The sequence below is a fragment of the Oncorhynchus kisutch genome, linkage group LG26 (assembly GCF_002021735.2).
Source record: "Oncorhynchus kisutch isolate 150728-3 linkage group LG26, Okis_V2, whole genome shotgun sequence".
Taxonomy (NCBI): Eukaryota; Metazoa; Chordata; class Actinopteri; order Salmoniformes; family Salmonidae; genus Oncorhynchus; species Oncorhynchus kisutch.
In genome coordinates, this window is record NC_034199.2 from 14,187,874 (window position 1) to 14,201,507 (window position 13,634).

General features: G+C 46.6%; 1 protein-coding gene across 1 annotated transcript in view; it reads left to right on the forward strand.

Annotated features, from left to right (window-relative positions):
- The window catches only part of LOC109871313 (integrin alpha-6-like), a 30,086-nt gene extending 22,666 nt beyond the window's left edge, over positions 1-7,420 (forward strand). Inside the window, exons 18-26 of the mRNA XM_020462145.2 lie at positions 3,156-3,233; positions 3,951-4,053; positions 4,145-4,321; positions 4,453-4,545; positions 4,627-4,743; positions 4,851-4,949; positions 5,086-5,211; positions 5,381-5,515; positions 6,049-7,420. Of these exons, the coding sequence (XP_020317734.1) occupies positions 3,156-3,233; positions 3,951-4,053; positions 4,145-4,321; positions 4,453-4,545; positions 4,627-4,743; positions 4,851-4,949; positions 5,086-5,211; positions 5,381-5,488 (901 nt within the window). The 3' untranslated portion in view covers positions 5,489-5,515; positions 6,049-7,420. The remainder of the gene's footprint in view (positions 1-3,155; positions 3,234-3,950; positions 4,054-4,144; positions 4,322-4,452; positions 4,546-4,626; positions 4,744-4,850; positions 4,950-5,085; positions 5,212-5,380; positions 5,516-6,048) is intronic.
- The last annotated feature ends 6,214 nt before the right edge of the window (positions 7,421-13,634 follow it).

The following is a 13,634-nucleotide window of genomic DNA, read 5'->3' on the forward strand; positions in this document are numbered from 1 at the left end:
TTTTGTGCTTTGGATTTAGTTTACATAGGCCTATGTAACAAGTCATTTCAATGTTATATAATTCCAAAGTAGTTATCCTTGTAAATCTGGAGAGGCCAACATATTCTTATGGCCATTGTTTATTCAGAGTGGTTAAATGCTGAAGACACACTTCAGTTGTACAACTGTCTAGGTATCCCCATTTTCCTTTCCCTTTCTTTGTGGTTCTCACCTCTACCTTTTGTCTCCAAAGTCTTACTGTTTGGATTGTGTGTGTGCTTCTCACCATCTATGTGAGTCCCTTTCCAGATCAAATTTAGGCTTGGTGTTTTTACTTTACAGTAATGTTGTTTGGTAAATTTAGTCAACTGTTATTCTGTGTGTCTTACAACAAAATATCCCTTTATTTTAGTCGCCACAGAGTGGAGGATGCATAGAATTTGGATGATGACGTTTGGGAGCCCCCCTTCCCAGTAAGCGCCCCTGCCGGTCAAGGTCTTCACTGCTCTGTCAATCACCCCGTCTGATGGTTCTAAATCCACCACTCGACAAAGGCCCCACTCCTCTTCAACCACCCCCACTGCAGGCCCTGGCACCACTCCCCTGTCTGCTAGTTCATCTGGAGGTGCGGGGGCAGGGAGGAGATCTAGGCCTCAACAGAGAAGAGGGAGAGGGAGAGGGAGGCAGGGAGGAGATCTAGGCCTCAACAGAGAAGAGGGAGAGGGAGGCAGGGAGGAGATCTAGGCCTCAACAGAGAAGAGGGAGAGGTGGTGGAAGCAGCACAACGGAGGACAGGTGCTATACGGTCCTTCAAGATGATGAGGAGCCAGAACAATTTAGGTTTAAACCCAAACGACCTGAAGGCCTCCCTTACAGCTGGGGGCCTTCCCAAACGACCTGAAGGCCCCCCTTACAGCTAGGGGCCTTCTCAAACGACCTGAAGGCCTCCCTTACAGCTGGGGGCCTTCCCAAACGACCTGAAGGCGCCACTTACAGCTGTTTCAGCTTTACTTTACCACCTCTGTACTGGGAACACTAATTAGTAATACCGACAAGAAGCAGCAGGGAGGGGTGACATGCTCAACTACATGTCCTTGGTGATTTACATGGGACTGGTAAAGGTATCAAGACTAGTTGACAACTGGAGCAAGACCCCACTCTATCTGTTTTGAGTTCCCCACCTCCATCGTAGGTGAAAACTGATTTTTGGCCATCAACCGTGCTCTTCACATGAGTGACCCACAAAAGGATCAGGAGAATGACCAGAAGGGGACTTCAGGGTATGATCGTCTTGTAAGAGTCAAGCCCCTTTATCATGACATTATTTCCAGCCTGCTCAAAATCTATCTATAGTTGAGTGCATGGTTGCCTCAAAGGCTCGAATTGGCTTCAAGCAGTATATGAAAAATAAGCTGACCAAGTGGGGCTACAAGCTGTTTGTGCCGATTCAGCCCCTGCCTACCCGTGAACCCTTTTCATCTTTGAAGGCAAGGTGATCACACCCACTGGGAAGGGCCTCAGTTATGACTCTGTTATGCAGCTGATGGACTTCCCCTTACTTGGCAGTGAGTACAAGCTCTTTGTGGACCATTTTTACACAAGTCCCACGCTTTTCATAGACCTCTAGAAAAAGAAAATATTGGCTTGTCCTAACAGAATCGCGTTTCCCTAAGACCAAGGTAAACGGCATGACAAAGACAGCGAAGAGGGGTACTATATGTTGGATCAGGACTAATAAGCTGCTTTTTGTGATATGGATGGACACTATGGAAGTAACCACTCTCACCACACAGCATAAAGCATTTAATAACAACCATGTCTCAAGGAGGGTGAAAAATGCCAATGGGGCACGGGTGAGGAAGAATGTCCCCGTTTCTGTGAAGGACTGATGCTCTGATAGGCTACTACCAGGTCCTCCACAAGACCAGGAAGTGGTGTAAGACTTTCGTTTACCACTTTGTGGACATTGCTACAGTAAATGCTTTCATTCTCCACAAGCAGATGGCCAAAGCAAAAGGTCAAACCCCTCTCTCCTAGTTGGCCTTCTGAGAGCAGCTGGTGTTGGAAATCGCTGAATTAGGGGCCCAACTAGGGGGGTGAAATGCCAGCTCACTTTTTGTTTCCTGGCAGAGACGGACTGCTTCAAAGACTATTGACATGCACAAGCTATGGTGAAATGTAATCATCTGGGATGTAAAACGAACATGAATGCCATTTGTAAATAGTTTCTATTCATTCCATTTTTGCACATTTTCTAGTGAAGGACACATGCGAAACCAAGTTGTGTTTCAGAATTCATTTTTTATGTGTACATGTTGCTTTAATATTGTTTTTGTAAACAGTTCGTTTGAATGTGGGACCAATACATTGGATAAGCCTACGCTAAACGTTCAGGCACTTTGGAGAGGTTGAAAAAACACTTCTATGTCCCCCGACACCACCACAATGTTTGAGAGAGGTTGGTGTTGTAGAAATGTTGTTTTTATAGTTAACAATAACTTTTAGGCACATCCATTTTGCAAAAACAGTGCAATTACCACATTCAGACACTTTGGAGAGGTTGAAAGGACACTGAAATGTACCCTGGCTAACCTATAACACCACCACAATGTTTGAAGTGAGGTTGATATGGTAAAAATAGTTTTTATACTGAACAAATAGCATTTAGGGATTGCAAATATGTAATAGCACTGGAATTATCTCATTTGCAGACATATCCCACTTTGGAGAGGTTTAGGGACACTTGGAAATGTCCCGTGACCACACCTGTCACCACTTACTAAAACATCTGCCCATTTCTAATTGTTAGGTCTATCAAGCCTATTTTTTTTTTCTGATATTGTTCACATGTTGTGGAAGCCTTCTGATGCGTTTCCAGCTCTAGTCATCAATAATCCACTTATAGCTAGCTGGTCAATGAAAGATGACCATCAAAAGAACAATAAAAACGTATTTTGTGTGTTCTTGTTCATGTGTAAACTATCTATCTTCTGATCATTTCCTCATCTCTCAGATGTCTTCTTTCCAAATACACAAAGTTTCTGCATGTCAGAAGCATGTAATTACACACGAACAGCAGTTACTTTTGGGTATGTCTATTTCAGGCTGAAATGTATCTTTTGCCATTACATTTTAAGAGGATAACAAACACTTATGTGTCACTTCTCTACCTTCAGGACCAGTACACAGGACAAAATGGGAAGAGTGAAAGCAAAGGCGAAAGTCGTGATTGAGCTGTTACTTTCTGTTGCAGGGTAAGTAGTGTTTCTAACGTGTTGACTTGTTGACTACTGCATCGACTCGATTTCAAATACTTTTTTCGATCTGATGTATTTAAAAGTACACGGAGAGCGAACATTAATGGCATCCCATGTCAATCTTTCATGGCTCAAAGTGGAAGAGAGATCATCATTACTTGCTTTCGTAAGACATGTTGACAAGCTGAAGGTACCGAGCCGTCTGTTTTTAAAATACTAGCACACAGCTCGGACACCCATGCATACCCCACAAGACATGCCACTTAGAGGTCTCTTCACAGTCCAGAACAGACTATGGAGGCGCTCAGCACTACATAGAGCCATGACTACACAGAACTCTATTCCACATCAGGTAACTGATGCAGCAGTAGAATCAGACTTAAAAAGCAGGTCAAAATACACCTTATGGAACAGTGGGGACTGTGAAGTAACAAACACAGACACATGCACACACACACACGATAACATACGCACTATACACACACAAACAAATATTGTGTTGTAGATATGTGGTGTTGGAGTAAGGGCCTGAGGGCACACACTTAGTGTGTTGTGAATTCTGTAATGAATGTAATTGTAATGTTTTTAAAATTGTATAACTGCCCTAATTCCGACAGACCCCAGGAAGAGTAGCTGCTGCCTTGGCAGCAGCTAATGGAGATCCTTAATAAATACAAATGTAGTCCACTAATATGTGGTTTGTTTATCAATCAGAGTTGCGAGACCCTCCCAGGTGTATTTTGGGGGTGATGTGAAAGGAGAGAGTGCCATCAAGACAGAAGAGGAGATCGGCGGTTTGATTGATTATGAATTTAAGGTAATTATCATTGTCTGCTTATCTCAGTTTCTCAATATCACTTTGTCTGAGTTTGACCGTGATGTAAAAAATGTTAATATTATACCTCCAGATAATCAATTTGGGTAAGCCGTTGAAGTCCTTTGGCACAGCCTCGTTGAACATCCAGTGGCCCAAAGAGAATGTGGATGGGAAATGGCTGTTATATCTGGTTAAGATCAGCAGTACTGGCCTGGAAGAGATCCCCTGCTCCCCAGAGACTGAGATCAACTCTCTCAAACACATTCAGGTAATACTTTCCTACTGAAGTTTCACTGTACCTGATGCATTTGTGGAAAAGCAAAATGGGCCAGAGATTAAGCGTTATTAAGACATTCACGTTTGAATCACTAACTTGTGATGAGTTTATTTATTTTTTAGGAGTCCAGCACATCTAGGAAAAAGCGTGAAGTTGGAGGCAAAAAATCTGGAAGCAAAATGACTTTATTGGACCAAAAAAAGCACAAGATTTTGGTAAACACACTTTCACTTGCATTTAAAAATAGATCAATAATGACACGTTGTCTGTCTGACAAAAGGTTATGATCCTCTCAGATGTGTGGCAATGGCTATGACGCTAGATGTGTGGTGATCAAGTGCCCTCTACAGGGCTTGGACAGTAGTGCAGTGATTGCGCTGCGATGCCGTCTGTGGAACGCTACCTTCCTTGAGGTGAGAAACAACATGCCTGTTGCTATTTGCTTTTCAAAAGAGTCCCAAATAGCAGATACGAATAATTCAGTCATTCTCTAATATTGAAAACCTTTGTTTTGAAACAGAATTATGCCAATTTGAACTATCTTGATATAATTGTGAAAGCATCCATCAGCCTTGATGCTCCTGCAAAGAATATGGTTCTCAGGAATGCTGAGACTCAGGTGTGTGGCACAGAAGAACTCTTGACATCCGTTATCACCCACTCACACAATGACACCTTCACTGATCAATACAATTTTAAGAATGTATATGTAACAAATCGAAATACACAGACGGTTTCTTCTTGTACCCATGCAGGTGAGAGTCACGGTGTTTCCAGAGAAGGCAGTAACCCAGTATGGTGGAGTTCCCTGGTGGATCATCCTTGTGGCTGTCCTGGCTGGTATTCTGATGTTGGCATTGCTAGTGTTTCTACTCTGGAAGGTAGGCATGGTCTACAACCGCAACACACTTACCAACATATTCACTGTATTCTACTCTGAGCTATTAGTAGACACATGCAACATTGAATCATTATTCATTCAGGTAGTGTTATAGTATATCTGTGTTCTCATATTGTTCCCAATGATTCATCATCCTCGCTCTCCTTTAGTGTGGTTTCTTCAAGAGAGCCCCACAAGACCAGTACGATGCAGCGTATCACAAGGCTCAGATCCATGTTCAGGCCTCTGATAAAGAGAAACTCACTACTGAGGCATAGTGCCCGTTCTCTGCGCTCAGACCTGGGGTAAAATGGGCATTGCAGTCAGCATGGCGTGTGGGCTTAAACACTAACTCACTTTTGCTTTAAAGGAAATGCTTACTTCCGCACGTCTCGAGTGCAAAAATGTCAGAGACACATACATAGACCAATGTAGTTTATACTCTAATTGATCATTTAGCCAATTAGTATGTAAAACAAGCTTTGATTGGGTGTTCAGACATTTGTTCATGTATGTGTGTTTGAATCAGGTCAGCATTTAATGCCCCCCCCCCCCCCCCCCAAATGAGAAGTTATTACATTTTCCTACATTTCACACCTATCAACCACTATTTCTTGTGTGCTTTGGAGTTTCTTAATGTTTTATAGGTTTCTGCTTTGTCAGGCTGGCTGTTTGGAAATGCTATTTTGAATACTACTCTTAGCATGCTCTCACACAACTCTCTTTGGATTGCCTCTCTGATTTGCTTGAGCATTATGTGTGTTCTATTTGTACGTTCAGGTTGATACGAGCCTATAAAATGCAGAATGAATCATTATCTTTGCTTTTCTCTTGCCAGTGTGGATTTTTCAAACGTTCTGAACATGATGACAGCGTTCCAATATACCATGCTGTACGGATAAGGAAAGAGGCTCGTCAGTTCAAAGACAGGAAAGCCAAGCTGCATTCCTTTGAGAAAAAGCAGTGGGTGACACGCTGGAATGAGAATGAGAACTACTCATAAGACACTTGACTGTTGGGATGCTGTCAGAGACAAGAATCTTCCATTTTTTTCTAAACATCCCAGTGTCACAAACCCATTGATCTTAGTTATTTATTGTGTACAGTCTAAACTCAATTGACTGCATTTGTGAAGCAAACTCCCAAATAAACTGTGTCCTATCCTGAGGAAATGAGAAGCATCATATCTTACAATTCATTTTCTCTGAATTGGGACTTTTTAAATGAATTATCTGCCATTGATCGTTTTTTAATTTTATTTTTTAGCATTAACAGTTTCAATCCAATGTTTTGTCACTTTTTTCCAATCTAATGTACTGTATAGACTGGAACATGTTGTATGTTTGTATATATTTAAATACTTTAGCACACTGTATATTTATTTTAGTCATTATTTAATTTTAAAAATGCATTGGCCAAATTGGCCAATCCTTTTTCAAATCCTTTTTTAATTTTTTATCTAAAAGTTACTTTTCAGTAAGGGCAAATGTTACTGATGATTTTCTAGTGCAACACAGACTAAAAAGTAGCTACAGGTATTATGCAAATAATATTGTCATTGGGACTAATTTCTTTGCACTTGCTTTGATTATAAAAAAGGTCATTCAATACACGCTATTAGATATAAATCAGTTAAGAGTTTTGAGTTAGAACTATGATTAACACCATACCTTTGTTTGTCCCCCTGTACTGGGATATGCTTCAGTTAATAGCAATGCAGCTGGGACAACTGGAGCCAACAAGCAATACAATGCTAATTATTGTTTAGCTAATTGTATTTGAAGGATGTTGTGGGTCTTGAAGATGACACAAAATACGCACCAAAATGCAGATTTGAGAAACATTGATCTTGTTGATGAATAACCTGCATCGTTGTTCACTTGTGGTTATGGCCAGGTCCATGTGATGGAGTTTGGACACTCCAAATTGGTTGTTCACACATAATAGGTTCACTGTGATAAGAGGTGCGACTAAACTATCATTGTTCACATTTAAATCTAAATGTGTGTTTTATGTGATTGCCTCTGTATCAGATTTCATTATATGGAATCTATTCAAAGGGATATTGCTATGGAATGGTGATCAATGAGAAAAATTTAGTAGCCCCACCTAAAAAAAAGTGGAGGAGAAATGATGTAAATCACTGGCTATTCATTCCTCAATTCAGATGTTTTGAATACTGTGCAAATTGCAATAAATAGATAAATGTATGGAAGTTGTACCAGTATTTCACTCCTTTTCCTCCTTCTGTTTTACATATCTATGGCCAAAATATATTAGGTTAGGCCAGATATAAACTCGGCAAAAAAGAAACATCCTCTCACTGTCAACTGCGTTTATTTTCAGCAAACTTAACATGTGTAAATATTTGTATGAATATAAGATTCAACAACTGAGACAAAGTGAACAAGTTCCACAGACGTGACGAACAGAAATGGAATAATGTGTCCCTGAACAAAGGGTGGGTTCAAAATCAAAAGTAACAGTCAGTATCTGGTGTGGTCACCAGCTGCATTAAGTACTGCATTGCATCTCCTTATGGATTGCACCAGATTTGCCAGTTCTTGCTGTGAGATGTTGCCCCACTCTTCCACCAAGGCACCTGCAAGTTCCCGGACATTTCTGTGGGGAATGGCTCTAGCCCTCACCCCCCGATCCAACAGTTCCCAGACGTGCTCAATGGGATGGAGATCCGGGCTCTTCGCTGGCCATGGCAGAACACCGACATTCCTGTCTTGCAGGAAATCACTCACAGAACGAGCAGTATGGGTGGTGGCATTGTCATGCTGGAGGGTCATGTTAGGATGAGCCTGCAGGAAGGGTACCACATGAGGGAGGAGGATGTCTTCCCTGTAACGCACAGCGTTGAGATTGCGGTGATGTCTGGTGAGGACCTACCTTACAACAGGCCTACAAGCCCCCAGTCCAGCCTCTCTCAGCCTATTGCGGTCAGTCTGAGCACTGATGGAGGGATTGTGCGTTCCTGGTGTAACTCGGGCAGTTGTTGTTGCCATCCTGTACCTGTCCCAGAGGTGTGATGTTTGGATGTACCGATCCTGTGCAGGTGTTGTTACACGTGGTCTGCCACTGCGAGGACGATCAGCTGTCCGTCCTGTCTCCCTGTAGCGCTGTCTTAGGCATCTCACAGTACCGACATTGCAATTTATTGCCCTGGCCACATCTGCAGTCCTCATGCCCCCTTGCAGTATGCCTAAGGCACGTTCACGTAGATGAGCAGGGACCCTGGGCATCTTTCTTTTGGTGTTTTTCAGAGTCAGTAGAAAGGCCTCTTTAGTGCCCTAAATTTTCATAACTGTGACCTTAATTGCCTACATCTGTAAGCTAGTGTCTTAACGATAGTTCCAGAGGTGCATGTTCATTACTTGTTTGTGGTTCATTGAACAAGCATGGGAAACAGTGTTTAAACCCTTTACAATGAAGATCTATGAAGTTATTTGAATTTTTACGAATTAACTTTGAAAGACAGGGTCCTGGAAAAAGGGACGTTTCTTTTTTTGCTGAGTTTACATTTGAGGAGATGGGAAAATCCATTGGTATCGTGTTAACTGCCATTGCACTTTGCCCATGCGTCGTCGCAGCTCTCAAGGAGTGAATGGGGGTCAATTCGGCGCTAGCTCAAAAACCCAACAGTAAAAGACATGTCAAATGTCATTATGGTCTAAGGCACTGCATCTCAGTGCTTGAGGCGTCACTACAGACACATTGGTTCGAATCCAGGCCGTATCACAACCAGCATTGATTGGGAGTTCCATAGGGCGGCGCACAATTGGCCCAGCATCGTCCGGGTTTGGCCTGGAGTAGGCGTCATTGTAAATTTGAATTTGTTCTTACCTGACTTGCCTGGTTAAATAAAAGGTAAAACAATGAAAAATAAAACATTCCATATACAGTGTTGTAAAGATGTGCAAATAGTTAAAGTTCAAAAGGGAAAATAAATAATCAAATATAGTTGAAATCAGTTGAAGGCATTCAGTTGTACAACTGACTAGGTATTGAAGGTTACGTATGTAACCATGGTTATGTGAGCTACAGTATATGGATCACTCCAACATATTGGGATCACTCCGCGGTGGAGGGATACATCAGAGGTGAGGATTTACAGATTTACTCCCGTGTACACCTGTGTCACGGCTGGGGTCCGCCACTATATATAGACCCCTTGGCCGCAACACACGTTATCTACATCATTTATTTATTTATTTAAATTTTACCCCCTTTTCTCCCCAATTTCATGGTATCCAAGTAGTTACTATCTCGATAGTAGTTACTATCTTGTCTCATCGCTACAACTCCCGTACGGGCTCGGGAGAGATGATGGTCGAAAGCCATGCGTCCTCCGAAACACAACCCAACCAACAGCACTGCTTCTTAACACAGCGCGCATCCAACCTGGAAGCCAGCCGCACCAATGTGTCGGAGAAAACACTGTGCACCTGGCGACCTGGTTGGCGTGCACTGCGCCCGGCCTGCCACAGGTGTCGCTAGTGCGCAATGAGACAAGGGTACCGGCCAAACAATCCCTAACCCGGACGACGCTAGGCCAATTGTGCGTCACCCCATGGACCCCCCGCTCACGGCCGGCTGCGACAGAGCCTGGGTGCGAACCCAGAGTCTCTGGTGGCACAGCTAGCACTGCGATGCAGTGCCCTAGACCACTGCGCCACCCGGGAGGCATCTACATCATTTTTGAGGTGCCTTTAGCGCCATAGAGGATTGGAGTGATCCATATAGCTCACATAACCATGGTTACATACATAACCTTCATTATGTTTCACTATATTGGATCACTCCAATATATTGGTATACCCATACCAGATTAGTTGGTGCTAGATGGACCTGGCCAGCCAGTGGCGAAGTCACAGCGTGGGGGCGCAGGCGACGCCCAGGACCTCTGAACCAACCACAGATGGCGGTGCCACATTTATCCGATAGTACCTAGCAAAGTTGCAAGAGGAAGCCCAGTTGGCCGCAGCACAGATATCAGCGAGGGGCACTCCTCTCATTAGAGCCCAGTACGCAGCCACACCTCGTGTTGAATGCGCCACCACAGATCCCAGCACTGGCCTGCCAGCCAGGTGGTATGCTGTCGTAATCGTTTCCACGATCCAGTGGCCCAGACTCCCCCGCCACTGCTGGAGGGGTTGTAAGCAGACAGGATAAAAGGGATGTTCACATGCCTGTCTGACAGAACCTTCGGGAGGAATGAAGGGTTGGGGTGGAGAGACATACTCCTCCCCCCGGGGTCCATCCGGTATCCAGCACTCAGAACTTACCGAAAGAGCATGGAGTTCATCCACCCTCTTCATGGAAGTAATTGCGACCAAGAAAACCTCCTTCATAGAGAGGTGTTTCGGGGAGGCACACTCCAACGGTTCGAAAAGGGGCTTTGCCAAAGCTGCCAAGACCACATTCAGATCCCAGCTCGCCATTGAGCGGGTCCTGGCTGGATGTAGGTAACAAACCCTCTTCATAAACTTGGAGACCAAGAGATGGCGCCCCACTGGCCTGTCCATCCACCCCACATGGCAGGCAGATATTGCTGCCAAATACGCTCTCAGTGTAGAGGCTGCCAAGCCCTCATCCAAGCGAGACTGCAGGTATTGGATGACATACTGCATAATTTGGGCACAACCTCAATACCAGTGCACCAAGAGCAGAACAACCGCCAGCGCAATGGGTATGTAGCGGTTGTAGCCGGCACCCTTGCGCTCTGCATGGTGTTCATTACACCCTCCTGTAGTCCTAACATGGACCATTGGTGCCGGTCAGTGGCCAAGCCCACAGACTGAGGCGGTACAGCCTTGGATGACACAGAGTTCCCCCGGCCTGAGACTGCAAGTCCGGTGTCAGGGGAAGTTGCCAAGGTGTCCCACACAACAGGGATAGGAGAAGCCTGAACCAGGGTCGTCTGGGCCAGTATGGGGCCACCAGAAGCACACGTTACTCTGCCATCCTGGTCCTGTCCAGCACAGCCTGGATCAGGGGAAAAGGAGGGAAGTGCATAAAGCTTCAGCCCTGGCCAATCATGAGCCAGAGCATCCAAGCCCAGAGGCCCTGGTGGCTCCGATATGGAGTACCACAGGGGGCAGTATGCATTGTCCAGGGAGGCAACAGATCCACATGTGCCCTCCCAAACGTCTCCCACAGATGCTGCACCACCTGGGGATGTAGGCTCCAGTCCCAAGGTGGCGGGTCCTCCCTCAAGAGCATATTCGCTGCCACACTCAGGATGTCAGGTACGTGCACTGCACGTAGAGATGCTGGACTTCCGTGAGCCCAGAGAAGGAGCTCCCGTGCTATAAGATTGAGGCAGTGGGACCTCAGTCCACCCTGATGGTTGATGTAAGCCACCACTGTGGTGTTGTCTGTTCTCACCAGGACATGTCATCCTTTCAGACCGCAGGGCCAGCAGTACAGCTCAGAGCTCTAGTGAATTGATGTGCCTGACTCTCCAAGGGGGTAGCCAACAGCCGCTGGCCAACAGCCCCCCCCCCAGCCGATGAGAGGCATCTGTGCTGACCAGCTCCCGGCGGCACATCCTCAGCATCTCCACACAACCTGAGAGAAAGGAGCGACAGCACCACCTCAACAATGCCCTGAGGCCCTGTGTGGTCACCCGCAGCTGGCGGTGACAGTGGCGCTTCAGGTGCAGCCGGTGGGAGTTGAACCACCATTGAAGAGGCCGGAGATGGAGCAGGCCTAGAGGAATCAGCAATGAGGCCGCCATCAGCAAGCCCAACAGGCTTTGGCGGGTCAGGGCGGATACCACCCACCCCTGACGAAAGTGGTCGAGGCAAGATAAGATCGCCTGAACCCTTCTGGTGGGCAGGCGTGCTCTCATGAGGAATGAGTCCAGTTCCATGCCAATGAAGGCCACCCTCTGGGTGTGCATCGGATGTCTCTTCTTGTCATTTACAGTAATGCCCAGCCTGTCGATGTGGGTCAGGAGCAAGTCTCTGTCTGACAGAACCTGGGTCCTGGTCGGGGCACAAATCAGCCAATTGTCCAGGTAATTGAGGATCAACAATCCTCAGGATGTGAGAGGTGCCAGGACAGCATCCATGCACTTTGTGAAAGTGCGAGGTGCCAAGGAGAGGCCGAAGGGAAGAACCATGAATTCGTAAGCTGTCCCTTCGAAAGTGAATCAGAGGTACTGCCAATGAGCTGGGCGAACAGGAACATGGAAGTATGCATTCCTCAGGTCCATGTAACCGAGCACCTGGGTTGACACCATCACACCTGTCACAAAGGGAAGCCATAAGCTCAACCAAGCCAACAAGGCCATGGAGCAGGGGTTCGACACCCTGGGAGATCTTATGTCGTGACCCCCTTGGAAGAATAGGAACCCAGTGAGGGATAAATTACCCAGTACCTCTGCAAAAACCGGGGAAGACCCGTGTGGGAAAAACAGGCTGTTGCTTCACCGCACGCTGTGCCCCTCCCCGCTGTCGTCACTTAGCACGAGGCGATGGGGCAGGAGAGGGACCCCACCATCGTTCTGGTGCGATGGTCCGTCTGCCTTGGACCCGGGGCCTAAGGAGGCGACATGAACCGTCTCAGGGTCTCCAGGTCCCTACGAACCTTATCAGTCTGCTCTAGAATGTCATCAACCCCTGGGTCTCACGTCAGCCCTGGGGTGATGGGGTGAGTGGCAAATGTGCTCTGGAGAGCAGGTGGCCGACGGGATTGGGCCAGCAGAGATGGCGCCCAGAGGTAACCACCTGGACCATGGCCTGTCCGTTGGCGCGGGCCACATCCGTCTGGAGCAGGGAAAGCAGACGAGACACCTCCATCACTTCCCAGAGGAGCTCCTATGTGGCCTCATGCAGCCAGGTAGGCCTGCAGCAGCATGGCTGCGTTGGTAAGGCAGGCAAGAGATCAGAGGGACCCAAACTTGCTGGGTCTTGGCTTTCACCAGTTGATGCCCAGTGCAGTGGATACCAAAGTGAGTAGGCTCCTCATAGCCTCTCGAGCCGCTGGGGGCAATGAAGCCTGCTGGCGGCTTCTGATGGCCTGTCAACCTGGTAGCCCTGCTCACGGTGGTGAACAGTGCCAGCATCGTCCCCCAGGAACAGCCTATCACTGGCCAACAGGGAACAGCTGTCATCGCCATCGAAGCTATCAACCTCCTGACGCAGGGCATGCACCCTCCGTTCCAGGTGGTCCAAGCGGTCTGACTCATGCCCCTGTCCAGGACTGGCAGCAGATGGGCTCTGCCTGCGGTGGCTCTGGCCACGCTTCCTGGGAGGGGTTACCGAGTCCAGTAGAGGGACTAACAGCTCACTGCCGCACCACTCCCGAGGGAGGGAGCTCGTCCCAAGCCTGGCAGACTCACCTGCGCATAGCCTCCAATCACGCCAGGCGTTCTGAGAACACCTGATCTTGATGAGCAACTCCTCCTCC